General features: G+C 40.0%; 2 protein-coding genes across 2 annotated transcripts in view; one reads left to right on the plus strand and one right to left on the minus strand.

Annotated features, from left to right (window-relative positions):
- zdhhc17 (zinc finger DHHC-type palmitoyltransferase 17) lies at positions 1-17,372 on the plus strand. Its single transcript, XM_058077145.1, has 17 exons — positions 1-95; positions 4,068-4,171; positions 4,245-4,367; positions 4,438-4,515; positions 4,815-4,959; positions 5,289-5,353; positions 5,748-5,910; positions 5,986-6,111; positions 6,436-6,578; positions 7,042-7,142; positions 12,616-12,740; positions 13,157-13,219; positions 13,297-13,390; positions 13,830-13,913; positions 13,992-14,149; positions 14,237-14,331; positions 15,206-17,372. The coding sequence occupies exons 1-17, from the start codon at positions 33-35 to the stop codon at positions 15,342-15,344; spliced, it is 1,869 nt and encodes a 622-aa protein (XP_057933128.1). The 5' UTR covers positions 1-32; the 3' UTR covers positions 15,345-17,372.
- The window catches only part of csrp2 (cysteine and glycine-rich protein 2), an 8,020-nt gene continuing 3,534 nt past the window's right edge, over positions 16,472-20,957 (minus strand). Inside the window, exons 3-6 of the mRNA XM_058077148.1 lie at positions 20,713-20,881; positions 19,116-19,245; positions 18,828-18,921; positions 16,472-16,797 (exon numbers count right to left, since the gene is read on the minus strand). Coding sequence (XP_057933131.1) covers positions 16,721-16,797; positions 18,828-18,921; positions 19,116-19,245; positions 20,713-20,881 — 470 coding nt within the window. The 3' untranslated portion in view covers positions 16,472-16,720. The remainder of the gene's footprint in view (positions 16,798-18,827; positions 18,922-19,115; positions 19,246-20,712; positions 20,882-20,957) is intronic.

The raw sequence follows: 20,957 nt of genomic DNA on the forward strand, positions 1-20,957 counted from the left end.
TCCCACAATGCTCAGCGAGCATCACCACCAAGATGGCCGACGTCATGGAGGAGTATGAAAAAGAAGCTGGCTGCGTCCCTATTCTCCATCCAGAGGTATGTCCAAGAAACATGTCGCGTCCACGTATACACACGAACTCAGACGCAATATAACACGTGGAGCTTTGGCGTGGATGGGTCTCGAGTGTTGCCGTGTTTTTTTATTTTTAATTTTGGAAGAACCGATGCCCCCCTGCATAAGCAGTGGTGGGGGATGTCAGGCAGCTAACGATGCTAAATGTGCTAACGGTAGCCACCCCCCGCTCTCCCTCCTCCTGCTGCATCGCTCGTGCAATACAGGCCAGATGTTCGTGATGTTTTAACATCGATTTGGTGATTTTTTCACCATATTTGTACAGTCAAGAAGTGGTGTATCTGAATGTCGTGTGTAGAGCAGGTCATTGGTAATCCTTCTAGACTAACGTCGTTAGCTCAGGAGCTACACTGACTGCTGTGTTAGCTCACTTAAATGACTGTCAAATGTCACTTACCGAAGATGATGTGTTGGATTTATTGTTTTACCACACGGTTCTTCCAATGTAATTACTGCAATATGCTCACACCTTGTCAAAACTCCATAATCATTATATTTTTTCACGTTTTTTTAAATCAATTTATTTACATTGGGGTGGGCGGAGCCATTTAAATATCAATAGTATCGATACCAAGGGTAGTATCAGTGTGGGATCGTGATGACATCGTCATTTTTATTGTTCTTTTCACAAATCCTATTGTTGACGTTGTTTAATTCATAAATTGGTATATTGTTTACACACGATAAATCAAAGAAAAAGGGATTTGAATGAGAGCTAATACTCTTCTAGACTGTTGACTGTATTTTATCAAACAAAAGTAATATGTAATATCAAAAAATAAAAGCTGTTGTCTTGTTGGCAATATAACATAGATCTGTTATTAAGTTGTTTCCATGTGATTAGAATCATGATAAACAAAATTATTCAATGATCTTGCAAACATTTTAAGTAAAAAGTATGGGAATTAGTTTTGCCAATACTGTCATGGATACTTGGGTAAGGTGGATGAATACCAAAATTTGAAGAAGTGTATCACTAACTCTCTTCTTTACTATTCCCATGCATATAATTCATTGGGCAATGTTTGCATCACTGACATCTTATTATAATGTGTAACACACTGCTTATTAATGTTATTTGAGCTTGATATGTACTCATTTTAACCAATTTGTCTTACCTTATGTGCTTTTATCACTCCCATATTGTCTCAATGTAATCATAAACACTGACAGATGAGACTATCAGCCGCAATAACCAAATAACCACAGACAACTTGCCTTATATTGATATGGATGTGCAAGCATATACTATACACACGGCTTTTGGATTTTTTTGAAGCTGTGGTGGTGGGCTGCATGGGAGGGCCGATTTCCGCTGCTGTGTCTGCTACGTCTGCCTTTTTTTAAAGACAAATAATTTTGGACTTTTTTATTAATCGACAAACATATTTGCGAATGTTAACTCATTCACTACCAAATACATATTTTAAAAAAAAGTTTTTTTCAACCTGACCGCTTGCTCCGCATTTCTACGTCTTTTTAGCGCGAGAGGCACAAAGAGGCGATAATGTAACTCCACAATAGAAGAGAGCGCTTTTGGTGCAGTTTTAAGCTGAAAAAACAGCCGCAGGGTGGCAGTAGTGCAAGACCTCGGCATGCATCTTTGCCTTGGAAAAGAGTGGTCTCCAGGAATCGGAACATGAGAAGGCTTAGAGCTGTGTTGCATGAAGCAGGTTGTGCATTGAGGGGAAATTGTGTGCGCGCAAACACATGCACATGAGTTAAAGGGACTGTATGCAACTTGCTCTAAATGACATGTTTTGAAACACCACCAGACGTTTAAAAAAACAGATTGTATGAAAATGTCTTGTAAAATCAAAATACTAAGCCACCTTTTTTCATAGGAAGTGAGTGCGATATAATGCAGTACTTTTAAATGTTGGTGCCCTCTAGGCAGCCGCAGTACTGTACATGTGCTAATGTCAACGATTGCGTGAAGCGATGGCATCTCGCCACTGGATGGCAGTGTATTTATGTCAGTGTTTCACAACAGCGGTTTCGCCCAACAAGTGGAATTGACAAATATCTATAAATAATCCCAAAATGAAGAGAAAACTTAATGTAAATGGGAGGCAGTTTCAAGTAAGATTGGAAAGGGAATACACTTTTGTGCATCAAGCACAAATACCGGTATGTCTTTTATGTTTTCTATTATGAGGTTTGGTGTCAGTCATCAAAGCGCCAAATCTACATCGACATTTTGACAACAGACATGGAGCTGAGTATGCTAAATGTAGCCGTCAAGAAAAACAACAAGTAAGCAGACTGCAGTGGCAGCAGAATATGTTCACAAAAGCTACAGCCAACAACGAATCAGCAGTCAAAGCCAGCTTCCTGTTTGTTTGGCAGTGTTTTAACTGTGTTTACAGGTTAGTAAGGCATACAGGTACTCCCTCTGCAAGACTTGATGGCAAATTCGTTGTTGTAAAATGTTAAGTTGCACACATTGAAACATTATTTGTATTTTTATGGCACCCTTATTTTGTTTACACAGTTAGACAGGATGTGGCACTCTTATTTTGAATGCCGGGATGGGTGTGTTGACAATTAAGATGAGCCGAGCGAAAGAATAAACGTGCTTCCTGTTTTTATTACACTCAGAACTTGCACATCGTCAGCGGGCATCAAAATATATATTACTCACAGTTTAAAGCGGCAAAAAGAAATTGCTAAACCGCCAACAGGATGTTGCTTGTAATGTCCTGTAACTGTAAGCTTGTACTGTATGCTTTTTTTTTAGGTTTTGGCATGTTAAGTAAGTACCCCCCCCTCCAGGGACTTTGCCATATGGCCAAGTGACCATCCCCTGAACCTCCTTCCTCCCCAAACGAAAATCAATACAGTTCTAAAATGGATTACATGTTTTAATGAACACTTCATTGTCATGGGGGATAGTAGTAAAGGACACTAGAATGACAAATGGCCATCATGGCAGAAGGGAGTACAGAGAGAAAGGGTGGGTTCTGACAAGGTGTAAGCACGCGAGAGTGACGTGGGGAAAGTGATTTACCATCTGTTGTCTAAGGTTTTGAAGACAAGCAATTTAACCCCTTGTTTTCATCGTCTCACTGCATATTGTAAAGATTGTTCATGATACTGTATATATGTTATAGGATATTATAATAATTTTCAATGCCACCAATAAGACAAAGCTAAGATGGGGATAGATTCTAGCCGTACTTACTTTCCAGTCTGAAGGATCCAGCAGCTGACTGAATTACTGTATATGGCTGTTCATGTTGTCATTATTTGCACCACCAGCGACCATGCTGGCTAACCACAGACCTGCATGGAAGATTGCTGCTGTTGTGATTTCAAAGGCCGCTGTTCATTAAAAAATCCGCACTCAGTGTGTCTGAACCTGTGTGCGGATGTGCCGCGTTTGCAAGATGCTCTGTTTTTCTGGGTGATTGAGGCTAATTGCGATTTCCGTTGCGCTACCGTGGAGGCTAATTGAATGTGAAAAGTAGCACAGATGCCGCGTCGCATATGTGACACATTAGATCTTCCACCACAGGATTAGATCAGGTTGCTTTGTCAAGTTCTACCACTGCTTTCCCCTCTTGCTGCCAGGCAATAAATATTATCAAGCACATGCTATTCCATCCATAAAAACATTTATTATACACGATACAACATATTACTTCCAGTAACCCTGTGAAAGTACATTATAGTTTAGTTTTATTATGCTTGGTTTATTTATCTTACAATGTCAACAGAATGTTGCCCGTGTGGTTAATTAAGATAGAATGACTATAATGTGCATTTATTTCCTGTTCAACATTCAAGTACATGAGGAACATGTATTGCCCTGCCAACACAAAAGGAACTAGTAGTGTCTTTCAATTGTACTTTCCCTTCTCGCAAAGTATAACTAACTCCATCATGTTTGGCGATAGCATCGTACAGTAACTGACCTTAGTTTCCCACTTCAGGAAATCAAACCCCAAAGTCACTACAACCACGGCTACACTGAAAATGTCACCCGCAAAAATCACGTGGACGACTACAGCACCTGGGACATCGTTAAAGCCACACAGTAAGCGGAATAACGTACACACACGTGTGTTTAATGTGGCTCTAAAGGCAACCTCTCTGGCCCTCTCCTGCAGGTACGGCATCTTTGAGCGATGCAGGGAGCTGGTAGAGGCTGGATTCGATGTCCGGCAGCCAGACAAGGAAAACGTAACACTCCTCCACTGGGCTGCCATCAACAACAGGATAGACCTGGTCAAGTGAGGGTGCTTTTTAATGGCTTAATGGCTCATGAGCCTGTCATCAAATACTTATAACACTTAATTACAGGTACTATATATCAAAAGGGGCCATAGTGGACCAGCTCGGAGGAGACCTCAACTCCACACCCTTGCACTGGGCCACCAGGTAAATACACAACCCATGACAGTTTTTTTCCCCTACACTCTAAATCGATGGTCATGTGACGTCTCCTGACTCCTGAATTATTGATAGCTTTTTCTCTACCTGCAAATGACCTTTAAAGCCTCCCACAGTTTTCTACCTCTGTGTCTGCAGTAGATGCTACAGTGTGTGTCACTGCCACTGCAACTAACTATTCTACTATTTTTTTGTACAAAGAACTCAGTGAAAATGTAGCAATTCACCCACAGAGGCTATGTGTTGAATTCAAGTTGGACACATTGTCGTGCCTCATTCTCTTTCAGACAAGGCCATCTATCCATGGTGGTGCAGCTTATGAAATATGGTGCCGACCCCTCTTTGATTGATGGCGAGGGATGCAGCTGTGTTCACCTAGCCGCCCAATTTGGCCACACCTCAATTGTTGCCTACCTTATTGCCAAGGGACAGGTAAGAGATGGTTTTACAATTTACTTTTACTATCCAAGAAAAGTGTGTATTGCTGAGATCGGATTGTTTTTCCACCATGTTGAGGGTTTAGAAAGGCAATATTGTATAGCTGAGGTTCCCAGAGTGGGGTATGGGAATACAAATTAAAAACATACTTTACCACTAAGGGGTGCCTGGCTTCAGGTCAAATATCAGAAGGGGGCTGTAAAAAGTTTAGCATTTTTCGTTTGGGATGTACCACTGTCCTCCACCAGAGGGAGGCATTGTATTGAGATTTTTCCCGCGTTCATCGTCACCTAATGCATTTGATTTATTTTGCTCTATGACAGGATGTTGACATGATGGATCAGAATGGCATGACTCCTCTTATGTGGGCAGCCTATAGGACACACAGGTGTGTACAGTCACTCGGGCACAAGCACATACTTTTATTGGGTATGCTTTGCAGATGTTTATGATTGTTACAGTCCACTAACACAGGGAAACAAACCCTTCTGTGGTCTGTCCTTGTGGAAGTGTGTCACCATTGCCTGCTGTACCATGGACCACACCTGTAGTTGAACTTTTATTATGTATGTTCCTACGACAGGAACGTTAGTAGAGTTTTAGTGTATTATAAATGATATCTAAGTTCCTCACATTGTACAGAAAACACATGAATAGCATATAAAATATAGTCTGAAAAAGATTATAAGAATTCAATTAAACTGTAATATAAAAAAAGAGAGAACTCCTTACTTACACACATAAACAGTATGATAAATCAAAATGGCCTCCGTATACAACAGCGTGGACCCCACCCGGCTGCTACTGACCTTCAACGTGTCCGTGAACCTGGGTGACAAATATCACAAGAATACGGCGCTACACTGGGCTGTACTGGCAGGGAACACGACTGTCATCAGCCTCCTGCTGGATGCCAACGCAAACGTCGATGCACAGAACATCAAGGTATACAATAATCCTAATAATATATTACAAAAGATTGGCATCCATGGCTTCTTTTTCATGCCTTCTGTCCTTAAGGGTGAAACTCCGCTTGACCTTGCCAAGCAAAGGAAGAATGTTTGGATGATAAATCACTTACAGGAAGCGAGACAAGCAAAAGGTTACGACAGCCCGTCCTACTTGAAGAGACTCAAGATGGACAAGGTAGAATTACTAGAACGTTGATTATAATTCTCCCCGGAGTGGGCCGTTAATTGCTATTCATTCGTAAAATTTCATGATGCCAATCTGGCAGGAAGGGGATGTCTGACCTTGTACAAGATAGAGATGCCAAATTGCAGGAAGCAAGGTTTTGTCCAGCCATGTAATTGTATCCCATATTGTTTTGTGTCATTCAAGTAAACATTTTCAATCCCAAAACGTACAATCTGACAGTCGCTTGGAACATAATGTTCCAAAATAAAACAATGACAACAACAACAATGACATGTCTTCCTTGGACTTTACCTATACTTTGTCATCCTACAGGAGTTCAGACAGAAAGTGATGCTGGGAACGCCCTTCGTGGTCATCTGGCTGGTGGGTTTCATTGCCGATTTGGACATCGACTCCTGGCTTATCAAGGGTGTCATGTACGCTGGCGTTTGGGTGGCCGTGCAGTTCCTCTCCAAGTAAGTCAAATACACACTGACACCCTCTGAAAGCTGACATGAGCATATTTCTATGAGGGTTGTTGTTTTGTGTTAATAGGCGCGTAATTCTTCCTCTGTACTATAAATGTCAGTTTGCTGCATGATTCTGGTCATAATGTTGACTTTGCATCTTTTTTTTTTCAAAGGAGTGAACCACCTTTATATCTATCTTGGAGGATTTTCTGTATAAACTGGACAGAATATGAATCTAGTCCAGTGGAATACACAACTAGAAATTGCTTGCAGGGTTTGAATTAGGAAAAACATACACTTTCAATAAAAAACAAGTATATCGTGCTCAGGTTTGACTTATTTTGGCTTTTAAGTGAGGTTTCACACACATCATGGTTCTAGTGAGTATGATTGGAATTAAAGTGTGAAAAGGGATTCTTAAATTCAGTATTATTTGCCATTAACCTCGCGTCCATTGTTTTCCTTCCAGGGCTTTCTTCGACCACTCCATGCACAGTGCTCTGCCGCTGGGAATCTACTTGGCCACCAAGTTTTGGATGTACACAACGTGGTTCTATTGGTTCTGGAATGATATCCTTTTGTGAGAACCGTAAGGTGCTGTCTACTCTAACTAGTTGATGTCTAGTTGCAGTCAAGTGACGTGAATGTTAACTCACCTGTGCCTCTAACTTGTCATAGCGACAGATGGACTCTAATGTCCACCAGATGGCCTTTTTTAAAAACTCTTTAAACACCTGCTGGCCACTTGTGTGACACATGCTATATCATTATTTGGGATTATTTGACATTATATGAATGGGGATTTCTTCTTGGCATTATAGCAGTCCTTTTCTATTTGTCCTTTCAGTAAATCTGATGTACACAAAGAAGTACTCGGCTATAGTATACTAGAATATAATATGAGTTGCCGGCTAGTTCAATGTATTAGACTTAAAAAGAACCCTAAACATTAAAATGAGGATGGATGGCAGAGCATCGTGTCCAATAAATGTGTGTGCAAATGAGCTTGTTAGCCAGTTTTTCTGTGTTGTGGATTTATGGACACAGACTTGGGAGTGTAACAGCTGCTGGGTGAAATCCAACAGAGAGAATCTGGCTGCTCGTGCATTTTTTTTTCATGGAAGAATTGCCTTTCTGTTTGGAAGCTGCTAATTGAAGGAGGAGACTGGAGGGTGGGTTGCGGAAGCCATTAAATCATATGCCTCATTGCTGCACTAATAGGGAAGGAGGGTAAATACGTCTATGACCTGAGCTTAATGAACAGAGACTTCTTTTGTTTTTTAATTGAAACTCCATGCGTTTAATGTTCTGCCTCATATGTTGAAGTGATGAGGTTATGTGGATGACTTGACATTTGATTGATAGCCATCTATATGTCTGTCTGTCATAGTTGCTCTCCAAGCCAAGCATTGTACATCTGCTTTTTCCACCCTCTTCCTTTGTTAAGGTTTTTTCATACATGGCTCATGTCCATCCCATTTGACTGCTGGCATGTTAGCTCTTGTGGTGCTTGTGGTGTTCAAAGCTACCCCCCCCCCAGCTATCAGCTTTGTCATTATGTCTCCCTCTAGTAGATCTTCTCCTAACAATTGAAGGACATGCTATTTCATGTTGTTGACCTGGAGGTGCTTTAGCTCTTCTTTCACACTGCTCCACGTTTTAACTTTTTAACTACTTCTAAACATGCGGGACTTTTCTGCCCCTGAAGTAGAAAAAGGGCACTGGATCACTGGAGTTTGGCAGCATGTCAAAGATTGTACAAATAAAAGATTTCTAGAGTTTGCATACAGAAACATTGAAGGGTACAGCGGCCATGTTGCTATTCTTCATTTTAGTGTAATGAAAACCCTAAATCCAAAGTAATTATAACAGTATTCGTAATAACTTGTAATTATAATTTCAACTTTTTCCGTTGAAACTATATTTATATTTACACCTGTTCTGCATGACAATTTGTATCTAAAATGCGTTGATGTAGCAACTCTGTGTGAAGGAAGAGTTGACTGGAATTATATACTAGCAGACCCGAAGACTTAAACAATGATTGCGCTGTTTTTTACCTGAATTTTGCCTGATAAGGCTTGGAAACCTCATCAAGTCAGCCGTCAGTTGTTAAATGTTGAATGCTAACACTAAACAATGGTGCAAACACAAAAATGACAACACAATGTGTTACAAGTAAATAAACACACATACTATTATTACGAGGAATAGTAAACAATAACTATGTAACACAACAAAGCATGCTTGGAAGCCGGAAGAACACCCAGCATGTGTTGAGGGCAGCTTAAAAAGTACATGTTTAGATTTATTGTTGTTTCCATAACTAGCGCCTTGTCCAATGTCTTGTCACAATGTCATTGTGATTGCAGGTTTAGCAAATAAAGAACAACTTGCTTTATGCAAGCTGAAACAGGTGATAGTGAGAGTCTGGGAAATTGAGAAGAAACCAAAGGAGCGCTCTATGTGGGGGTGTGTTTGTATACGCTACGTTCTTCTGATCAAAGTGCCACATTGATGAATCAATCCTTGACATAGCACCATTTCCTCTGCATTAATCCTTTCAAATAAGCCTCACTTATTACCGTTTAAAAATACATCTTGCCAATAGCAACTGCCTGTGGTGACTTTGAGCCCCCGTTTCACCCCTCATTGGGCCATTTCAGAAAGAGATGATCTGAACACTCCCATCTTTATGGCTAATAATTGTGAGGATGGTCTATTAGTGCTCTCAAAATGATCTTTGAAAGTGTTATGGCCACAAGTAGCTCTCACTCTTTGTCCCTGTTCGTCCCACCCCCGAACAAGATAAGCGGTAAAGATGATGGACGCGTATATGGATATCCCAGAGTCTGCCTTCAAATCACACGTGTAGCATTAAGGGCATAGGCCAGTGGGAAGTCGCTTAATCTGTTTAGCATGTGTGGAAAAAAGGGGATGATTCACTTTTCCCTGAGACAGCCGGTATCATCAGTCTTGGCCGTACAGCACCGTGAGGGCAAAAAGAAGTTAAGCGGTAACATCAATAATCTTGCTTGTTAGCAGGCAGTAGCAGTGATGCTTGGTTAAAGTCCTTTCCATGTTTCATTTAAGCAGAACCAATGTTGTAGTAGGGTAAGGAGCTCACTGTTAAGGTATGGTCAGTGTGACATGCAGGACTTGCACACCAACAGCTGAGAAGTGATCACCATTTTAAAGTGCATGATGACTCATGATACTTCCAGCAGCTACTGCCATCTTGTGCATTTTTTTTTAAACTTTATTTTTATTTATTTTTATATTTTTCTACAACAGCACATCTTGTGCATTTTATTAAGAACAACATCAGGCGTTTGCCTATAGCTACTGCTGCTGCTGATGCAGCATTAATTGGAACATTTATTCATTTTTTTTTTTTTTTTTTGGAGCATTTATTCAAAGAACAAAATACAAAAAAGCGACCACCCAAACATCATTTTTTTCAATTTATTTGTTTATTTTATTTGATAGCGAGAGATACACAACATCATAGACAAACTGAAAATACAGCGGTCCCATGCTTGTGTGAGCTAATGTGCAGTCCCAAGATAGGCTTTTAAAAAATATGTAGTCTATGTGTTATGTATGTATTGATGAAGTATTGCCAGCATGTATTCAAATGTCTCTATATTACTTTTAATTCCGGCCCAACACTGCGTGGTGCCAAGTCTTCCTGCCAATATTTGACCAAAAGGCTTTTTCAACTCTGATGCAGCTGTTGCAGGAGGTCTGTGTCGTACAGGCTCTTGGTGCTTGTTGGCAGGCTTCTCTTAAGACTGAGCTGACTCATGCACACCTGCATAACCCACTGGGCTACTAATCAGGAACATTCCTAGACTAACAGGACCACAACTCTGTGTTGTAAATGGTTGGAGTTCTTGGCACGAGCCTCAATCTGCTAATTATTGTTCTATATACTTCTAGAAAATAGTTTCAAATCTTTGCCATATACCAGAGGTAGGGAACCTATGGCTCGGGAGCCAGGTAGGGCTCTTTTGATGACTGTATCTGGCTCTCAAGCATTTCTTACCACAATAAAAATGTATTTTTGCTAACATTTTAAAGTAAACATCACGGAAATGATATAAATAATATTCAAAATCAACAACTTTCTTATGCATTTTAATCCGTCCATTTATTTTCTACTGCAATACGGCCAACCATATCCATCTTTCCTGATGATATTTTCCAGGTCAAACACCAAAACTCAATTATTACTGGATAATGCGGTAGTCTACCTCGGTCATTGAGATGTCAACATGTAAATGTAGACTTTCCTCCTTTAGTCAAATAGTCAAATAGCTAAAGCTGCAGAACCAAGCCTTCTGACGAAGATGGCCAAAAGAATGAAATACATGTACAGAGTACGGCGCAAAACCATGCAGCAGCAGAAGTTGCATTAATGGCAGCAAGTATTAGATTTATTATTAGACACTGCGCTGCTCACGAAAGTGTGCTGGCCACACCCCATTGGTGTGGGGTAGTGTGCCTGGTCTACGTAATTAGAGCCCATTATATCTAAAACTGTTGGTCTTACATAAACATGCACACATTTTATTGCATTCAATGTTTAAAAAAATGTATATGGCTCTCACAGATACACATTTTAAAATATCTGGCCTTCATGGCTCTCTTAGCCAAAAAGGTTCCCGACCCCTGCCATATACGGTCATCCCTCGCCACCTTGTGGTTAGAATTTTGCGGCTTCACTGTATCAGGGTTTTAAAAATAAATATTTGAATTAATAAATCATGGTGTTTTTAAAGGGTTAGGCTTAAAAAGAATGTGTATTTCAGCAAACTAAAATACAAATTTAAGGCATCAAGAAGACACATTATATTCTACACCGGTCACTGGCTGCCAGTGGGTCACTATCTCACAACACAATATAATACCAATAATCATTCATTCATTCTCCAACGCTTTTTCCTCACGAGGGTCGCGGGGGTGCTGGAGCCTATCCCAGCTGTCTTCGGGCGAGAGGCGGGGTACACCCTGGACTGGTCGCCAGCCAATCACAGGGCACATATAGACAAACAACCATTCACACTCACATGCATACAATTTAGAGTCGCCAATTAACCTAGCGTGTTTTTTGGAATGTGGGAGGAAACCGGAGTACCCGGAGAAAACCCTACTTTAAAAAAACTACTTTAAAGTTATGTGGCGTAGTCATTAGTTTCTCATTAGTTTTTCGTTAGTTCCTCAGTAACTACTCTCTATATAATCACCTTCATTCCTCAGTAAATACTCAGTAGTAGAACAGTAGGTTCTTAGTAACTACTCTAAACACGTGCCTTCGTTCCTCAGCAACTACACATTAGTTCCTCACCAGTTCTCAATTGTCTAATTGTTAATAAGTAACTACTGTAAATGTATTTGCCTTAGTTTATTACTTCCTCAGTAACTACTCATTTCCTCATTAGATCCTCAGTAACTACTTTAAATTGATGTACCTTAGTTCCTCAGTAACTACCCATTCGTTCCTCATTAGTTCCTCACTAATTGCCCAAAATGTGTGTGGCTTAGTGATTAGTTCTTCAGTAACTACTGTATTTTTGTGTACCGTCTTGTGAAGTGCGACCCATAATAATAACTGTTGCGGCCATAATCCGATTAAAACTCAACTCTGAACCCCCATCATCATACGTCTGGAACACATTTAATGCAACTTACATGAGCATGGGTTTTATTTATTTCCTAAATACGTCATTTTCCCTGATTATACCTACTATATTGTGGAATAGGAGTGTAAAGGTAACCATAGGGGTGTTATTTGATAATAATAAAGCACGTATTTAGAAGGTTGTAAACGGGTCTGGAACCAATTGACAAGGGATTACTGTATGCAGCTTTTTGTGAATTGCTTTGAAACAAAATAAATGAGGTCAGTTTGCTGAGTTGCTATCGAGAAACCAATTCTATGCACCGGAAAAGCCAGGTACAGAGTTTTAGGGCAAGCATGATTATTGGCTGAAGAAGAATTGCACAGATAATCTCTCTCTTCCTTAACCTCACTGTGCACATCTTCCCTTTGCCACGGTGCATATGCCCTTCCTCATAAACACTCTGGCTCTGTTCTACAACTTCGGCAAATCATGGAAATCTGATCCAGGGATCATCAAAGCCTCGGAGGAGCAGAAGAAAAAGGTAAGTGTTTCCTTCCTTCCGAGATGGTGTTCTGATATCACAATGAAAGTTTGTGCTGCTGTAAAATTCCACTTTGGCACGGTTTGAATGAAGCAGGGAGGCACCTTAGCAGCCGACTTTCTGGCTTGCCGTCCGTGTCTTTTCCCTCATTATTCAGCTATAAAGCGCACCGACAGGGGCCCGGCTCCCCCATCCTGTGATTGATGATGGAGCTAAATTTGTCTTGCATTGTTAAGCTTCAAAGCTATACAGGAACCCCTTCCATCTGTTGTTCTCCCGTAAACGAATAAAAACCCACAAAGGTAACGTTTATGTCTTTGTCCGAGATTTGTCAGCTGCTGGGTGTATCTTAGTAGTTTTTCTCCTGCCAATTAGGCTCTAGTAACAGGAATGTTTTGTTTAATCCCTGCCTGCAGACTATTGTGGAACTCGCAGAGACAGGCAGCTTGGATCTAAGCATCTTCTGCAGCACCTGCTTGGTAGGCCGCCATGGCTGCACTCCATACTGTATTTAATAGGACAACTCTAACATTCCTCCTATGTGTCATTCCCACAGATACGGAAGCCAATCAGGTCCAAACATTGCGCCGTGTGCAACCGTTGCATCGCCAAGTTCGACCACCACTGCCCCTGGGTGGGGAACTGCGTGGGTACGTCAACCACACCAGTTTATCATCTGCGTTTAACGACTGGATCTGTGGCGGCCTTGCTAGCTTAAGTGGGTATATCTTAGTCAGAAAACATGAGTGGTAAGGATGACAGGTAATGAATGACCCTGGGAGACAACCATCACAGTGTAGCCTTAAATTTGAAGGACAAAAGTGGAATTAAAGGGAAAACGGGGTGGAACTTGGGGTGTACCAGGGGGTATGCAGAACCAGATGGTCTGGATGAAGCTTTTTGAGTCAGGAAACATAAGATGATGACTGGTGAAGAAGCACATTTCATGATTTTTTGGAACTTATCACTGAAGTCAAGCCAGCCTCCAAATGGCGATGCCTTTTTATACTTAGCATTACGTTAAAACCACACACTTTATATCACTTGTACCCTACTCCAGATCTTCTTAACTCACTCTTTCTTACACAGGAAGTGGGAACCATCGCTACTTCATGGGTTACCTGTTCTTCCTGCTGTGCATGATCTGCTGGATGATATACGGCTGCATCTCCTGTGAGTGCTTGCATTTGTTTTGCCTCGTCCCCTATCATTTCACATTTCATCATCTTTTTCTTTTATTTGAACTCCCAGATTGGAGAATCCACTGTGCCACCACGTACGCCAAGGACGGCTTCTGGCTCTACCTGGCCCAGATCGCCTCATGCTCCCCGTGGATGTTCTGGATGTTCCTCAACAGCATCTTCCACTTTATGTGGGTGGCCGTGCTCATTATGTGCCAGCTTTATCAGGTCTGGATGCCTCGCTTTTTATTTTTTTGCACACATGTCCGCAATTGCTCACTTTCATTTCGTCTGACGTCACCTTTGTCCCACCAGATTGCCGCTTTAGGAATCACCACCAATGAGAGGATGAACGCTCGGCGGTACAAGCACTTTAAAGTCACAGCCACGTCCATCGAAAGCCCCTTCAAGTAAGAATGAACGCATCATACACTTTTCTCCATACATTAAGCTCATGTAGCTGAAGACGTGTGTTATTTCCCACCTTGTAATTCACATCATTGTGCTTTTAGGAGTAACTGTCATGTAGAACTACAGGAACCCCAGACAACCACTTTGTTAACCTCATAAAACATTAGTACTTAGAAGAGGAAAATGGCATATTGTGGCACACACAAGTCCATGAGGACTAGGCAGCTCTGTATTTGACAGCTGTGGGGAAAAAAGCCCATGATGAGTTTGCCAACTCATTGGAAAGTGAAACTCATCACACAGCAACTTAACACTCACAAGGTATACCTAGGAAATATACAAACATGTACCAATACAAGTTGCGTTATTTAGTTTGAGCAAAGCATTTAATTGGAGGACAAGCAGCATAAAAATGTACGGATGGATATCACAGCAAAGCTGGCATTGTGGGAACATGTTAAAATGTTGTTGTTTTTATTCATTTTAAACTTGTATTGGTACTTCTGTTGTATATTTCTGAGGTACTCAAGCTTTAAGTTGCTGTATGATGAGTGATATTAGCTATACCGCTGTGTTAGCCACAGGGTTCAAAGTTTAAGCAAAGAATAGTGGCTTATACACTGGAAATTGTGGAATTGTTGTGGGAATATCTGTAAAATCGTGAGAGTATGAGAAAAAAGTCATATTATGAAAAAACGTACATAACTTATCTACTTGATAGGCTAAAGAAAAAGTCGTTGGAGGGGAAAAAGGTGTCATTTTACGAGAATTAGATCTTATTGATACTTGAAGGGCAACCTTTGTTGTTGTTTTTTTATCACCTACATAGTCATTGATAAAATATTATTTTATTCCCCACTCCCCAATTTCCAGCCACGGTTGCATCCGAAACCTCATCGATTTCTTTGAGATCCGCTGCTGCGGTTTGATCCGTCCCGTGGCGGTGGACTGGACCACGCAGTACACAATAGACTACGACCAGACGTCGGGCTCGGGATACCAGTTGGTGTAAAAGACGACTCGAAGGAGGAAAAAAAGTGGAGGGGGGGGCAAGGAAGTCATAAAGTCACCTCCTTCCGGGACAGCTTTGGCACCATCTCCTCCCTGACAACCATCAGCCAGGATCAGCATGCGGTTACCTCCTCGTCACCACCAACACGACAACGGACGGCGTGTCGCTGCTGGCCACAACAGGAAAGCCCCCTTGCAAAATAAAAGCATCTTTGGTACTATTAGAGACATGATGCTGCCCCCTTTCCCTTTTTTATTTTTATCATGCGGCAACCATGATTTTTTTTTTAACAAATAAGGGAATGTCTTTATTTTGCACTGCCATGACGGGGAGGGGGTGGTCAAGCTCGGTGGCAGTCCCTCACATTTGGACCTGCAACCGTCGTCTTTTTTTTTTTAGAGGGTGCAAATGCAGCAGACAGACTTCATGGGGACTCGTCTGGTGGCACAGAAATATTTATTTGATATTTATGGCTCATCATCCTTTTAGCGGGGGTAGGGTTTTTTTTTATAAGAAGACATATTAAAGTAGTAGTGTATTTATGATTACTGTATTATTAACCATACGAAGAGTTCACAAAAGGTTAATTCCATGTGTTTTTGTCTGCCTACATCATTGCACTGATTTGTTTTGACTGTTTTTGGCTGTTTGCATTGTTTACAGAAAGAAAGCCTATCACACACTCCCAGTGCAGTGTAAAGAATGTGCATCTGTACATAATATGGAACTGTTTTTTTTTTTTTGTCAGTGTTGGTATCCTTTTTTTGGACTAAAAGTAGCTTTTAGTGATGTCCAACACTGGTGTCTATAGGCAACTTCCCACCACTGCATGTATGATGCTCAACCCAATGTATAGACTCAATGTTATTAAGTATTTGCAAGTCCTTTTTTGCATCATATCTCAAATCCAGTGTCAGTGCAAGTGTGTAATATATTCCATGCTTGTGGACTCTTTATTTTAAATGTCATATATACAGTATATGTATATATATAGGTATATATATACTGTATAAAGCTGGGTTTGTTATACCACTGGATGTACAAATTGTAAAGCAAAGACCTTTTTTTGTTTTTTTTAAAGCAGAAATGTGAACATACAATAGGTTTTCAATTGCCTCATCATCAAATCATGCAGCTTTCGAGGTCCAAACATTTCATTCCCTCACAATGTTCTTCCAGCATCATCTCCAGTGCCTCCTCACACCATCACTTTAACTCCGCTTCAGATGTAAAACATAACGGGCATGGTTCAGTTTTAATGGCTTTCATAATAAAATACAGTCAAACGTCAGCTTTTGTTGTTGTTGAGAGGATGCAACGTTTTATTTGTGCAGTTAGAAGTATTGAAGGGGGGGAAAAAAAGTGAGAGTGTGACGTCACTGGGCGTGAACCAGGGCACCTGCTCCTTGGCCATACCCAAATCCTTTAGGTCCAAAGTTCTTGGCGTAGCAAGCTGTGGAGAAAAATAGGAAATATATCTTTAATACATAATGGTCACTACATTTGGTACACATTCACCCTCTAAGCGTAATTATGCAGAATATGTATCAATTACTTACAGAGATGTGAGGCAGGGCTGGACTATTATTAACATGCAAATGATCCCACAAACGTTGCATGTGACTTTAATTGAAGCTGATGAACTGTATGGACATTTTGTATTAATAAAATTCCAGGAATGAAAAAGCAAGTTGTATCCTGGAAATCCAGTCCAATTGGACATACTGCAGATTCATGGAACTAAGTTAGCATTAGGGGCTAAAAATGTCAGGAGCCATCTGTCATCAACAATTCTCTTATTTTTAAATTATAATTTTTTAATACAGTGTATATGTGTAATTATTACTATAAAATTTAAACTAAATAATTTTGGTTCAAATTTCTATTGTCATTTTTTATAGTGAATTATCATTTACTAATAAATATTAATGTATATTATTTTTGTCTACTATAGAATTTAATGTATTTGGTAAATTAAAAAATTATAAAATCACATTGTTTGAAAAACGCCTTAAAACCTTTTAAAAGAACATAAATAGAAAATATTTTTCAATAGATATAAAATAGATATAAATGAAGAAAATAAATTAATGCAATAATATACTGATACTGAATGTAAATATTGTGCCATTTTATTGTTAATGTTTACAATACATTTTTCAGTATTTTTAAGTATTTATATACATTTTAAATTAAGCAGGATTTTTTATTGTCAGTTATTTCAAAATTATTTTTTAAAATCTAAAATTAAAATACTAATAAGGCTGTAGATAAAATATTATGTACAGTGCATCCGGAAAGTATTCACAGCGCTTCACTTTTTCCACATTTTGTCATGTTACAGCCTCATTCCAAATTGTATTAATTTAATCTCTTACCTCAAAATTCTACACAAAATACTCCATTATGACAACGTGAAAAAAGGTTTTTTTTTACTTTTTTTGAATTTATTAAAAATAGAAAACTAAGAAATCACATTTACATAAGTATTCACAGCCTTTGCCATGAAGCTCAAAATTGAGCTCAGGTGCATCTTTTTTCCACTGATCATCCTTGAGATCTTTCTACAGCTTAATTGGAGTCCACCCGTAGTAAATTCAGTTGATTGGACATGATTTGGAAAGGCACACAGAAGGAAAAATGAATGCAGCAATATATAGAGATATCCTAGATGAAAACCTGCTCCAGAGCGCTCTTGTCCTGCTGAAAAATGAACCTTCGCCCCAGCCTGAGGTCAACGACCCGAAGCACACAGCCAAGATCTCAAAAGATTGGCTTCAGAACCACTCCGTGAATGTCCTGGAGTGGCCCAGCCAGAGTCCAGACTTGAATCCGATGGAACATCTCTGGAGAGATCTGAAAATGGCTGTGCACAGACGTCTCCCATCCAACCTGATGGAGCTTGAGACTTATTGCAAAGAAGAATGGGCAAAACTGCCTAAAGATAGGTGTGCTAAACTTGTGGGATCATATTCAAAAAGACTTGAGGCTGTAATTGCTGCCAAAGGTGGATCAACAAAGTATTAAGCAAAGGCTGTGAAAATGTGATTTTTTTGTTTTCTATTTTTAATAAATTCAAAACATGTCAAAAAAACTTTTTTCACATTGTCATAATGGAGTATTTTGTGTAGAATTTTGAGGTAAGAGATTAATTTAATACAGTTTGGAATGAGGCTGTAACATGACAAAATGTAGAAAAAGTGAAACGCTGTGAATACTTTCCGGATGCACTGTATATTTTTTTAAATAATGAAGTACTGTGGCATTTTTTTTACTATCCGTGTGGTATTTATTTCATTCACATTTATTCATTTAAATATGAATATAATGTTTCTGTTACACAACAGCAACACAAGAGTCACAAGAGTGGTCAGTTGAAGCAACATGTGACGCCTCGTGACGTCAGAATCACCCCCCCCCCCCAAAAATACTCTATAAAGTAGTGGCGACACAATAAAAATGAAAATAAAATCTAGACATGACCTTTGCAGTAGATTTCTCCTTCTTTCTCCGTCTGGTTGGTGGACTCCAAGCTCTTGCCGCATTTTGCACAGCGAAAGCAGTTCTTATGCCACGGCTGAAAGACATGTTGGAAGGCTTCTCATTACACGGTAAATTAGAGGCTATAAACGCTTGGGCCAATGACATCAACATGTGACCCTTTGTCTGCTGTTAATCTGCATAGCAACAGCCATGATGTCGGAATTGAGCACTGATCAAATTGAGCGTGTTAGTGATAGTATTAGCGATATTACCAAGAGGAAACCTCACCTTGCCCGCCCCCATGATCTTCTCAGCCGCATACACGGAGTCGCCACAGCGGGCACATTTCTCAGAACCGGCAAACTTCTGGGCGAATTTGGAAGGGTTGTGGTTGGTGGTGGGCTTGTGACACGGCGTCCTGTCGGGAGAGACGCAGCAATATATTGTCGCCATAAGACTGCCGTGGGTGCATTAGGTGGGAAAGTGAGCGGGGCACCCTGAGGCCCTGCTCAACGGAGGGTGACTGTGAGTCCTCCACTGGGTCCTCAATGAAGCTCATTGTGGTGCAGGACAGTCCAGGATTGTGTGCAGCCCTGGTGTTATGTAATAAAACACTTTCATAACAAGGAGTCGAATAAACATGCTGGATAGGTTGGTGTTGCTCATTTTTCATGATAACGTTCTTCATGTTTCACAATTGCTTTAGCTGTGTCAACTATTTCACTTTTTAGTGCCAATAATTTAATTTGTAATGAATTCTTTAAAAATTCCAAAGCTGATGGATGGTAAATAACTGAAAAACTAGAGTGGTGTTTTGGTTAACATCCGCCCCGGTTAGCACATATTTTGGTTAACGTACAAAATGTATGCAATAATTTTGCCTTGTTTTGCGTTCATCAGCCTGGTTAACGTTCAATATGGCTGCGCTTGATTTGTTTACACAGACATCTTGAACGGAATTTTGCGCTACTTATTGTCGTTCAAACTTAACTATGCCATTCTAGTAAGGCAAACAATGGACCCTCAGTGTTGACCACTACTGCCCGTGCATTTTTTCATTAAATAAGTTGCTATGAATCCAAAGAAGTGGAAGAGTGGATATTTCCCAACCTGAAGGTTGCTGGTTCGATCCTGTGTCCTCCTAAGATCATGTGGGAGTGTCCTTGAGCAAGTTAATGAACCACCAGGCGCTCCTGATGCTGCATTATCAGCAGGTAAATGTGAAGAGGCACTATACACACCATTTCAAAAAGGGTTTGCCTTGCGAGCATAAGCTCCTCTCACTCTCTCTTTGGAAAACTACATAAAAATGATATTAAATGTTCAGTTCTCTTATTTTTGCAGCATATAAAACTACAATCATTTTCTATATAATGTGTTTTGTGTTAAAATTTTGTCTGATATAAATTGGCTTTACATTATTTTCTATGACAAAACATGCCTCGGTTAAAGTCTGTTTTGGTTTGAGTCGGACCTTCTGGAACGGATTAATGATGCTAACCAAGGCACCACAGTGTGATAAACTTACTGTTGAAATGTCACAATATTACTTGAAAATCATGTATGACAACAATATGAGTACAAATAAATAATTTTTCCTGAAATATTTTTAACATTTTATTATTATTATTATTATTCGAATTTGTAATAATACATTTCAATGTAAATGTTTTAATACATTTATTATAATTTATCAAAACATCTTAAACGATTTTCCAGGAATGAAGCTATTCCTTCCAAGAAATGGAAGAATAAACTTTTTTTTCCAAGAATGAAACCAAATTGTGTGATAATCAAATTGTCTCATAATTACAAAATCATATTTTTTTCCGTATTTTTTGTGTTGAGACTGTGTTCTATTAACACGAACAAGGGTTCAGCTTACTGTTCAGGTTTGATCCCCAGCCGTTCTCCTCGATCCATGTTAAGTGTTCCAGCGCCCTGACCGTAGCCGTAACCTTTCGGGCCGTACTTCTTTCCATAGCATGACTTGCAGTAGATCTCTTGGTCGTGAATTGCCACGGTGGTGCTGTCCAGACCTTTCCTGCACACCACTGCGGGCGGACACACACACACACACACACACACACACACACACACACACACACACACACACACACACACACACAC

The sequence above is a fragment of the Doryrhamphus excisus genome, chromosome 7 (assembly GCF_030265055.1).
Source record: "Doryrhamphus excisus isolate RoL2022-K1 chromosome 7, RoL_Dexc_1.0, whole genome shotgun sequence".
NCBI classification, from domain to species: Eukaryota; Metazoa; Chordata; class Actinopteri; order Syngnathiformes; family Syngnathidae; genus Doryrhamphus; species Doryrhamphus excisus.

Bases quoted from the DNA above. Each gene is read 5' to 3' on its own strand.
- zdhhc17 (XM_058077145.1), top strand. From the start codon at position 33: ATGGCCGACGTCATGGAGGAGTATGAAAAAGAAGCTGGCTGCGTCCCT. The intron at 4,368-4,437 runs GTGAGGGTGCTT...ACTTAATTACAG, and splicing joins AACAGGATAGACCTGGTCAA to GTACTATATATCAAAAGGGG. The intron at 5,911-5,985 runs GTATACAATAAT...TCTGTCCTTAAG, and splicing joins TCGATGCACAGAACATCAAG to GGTGAAACTCCGCTTGACCT.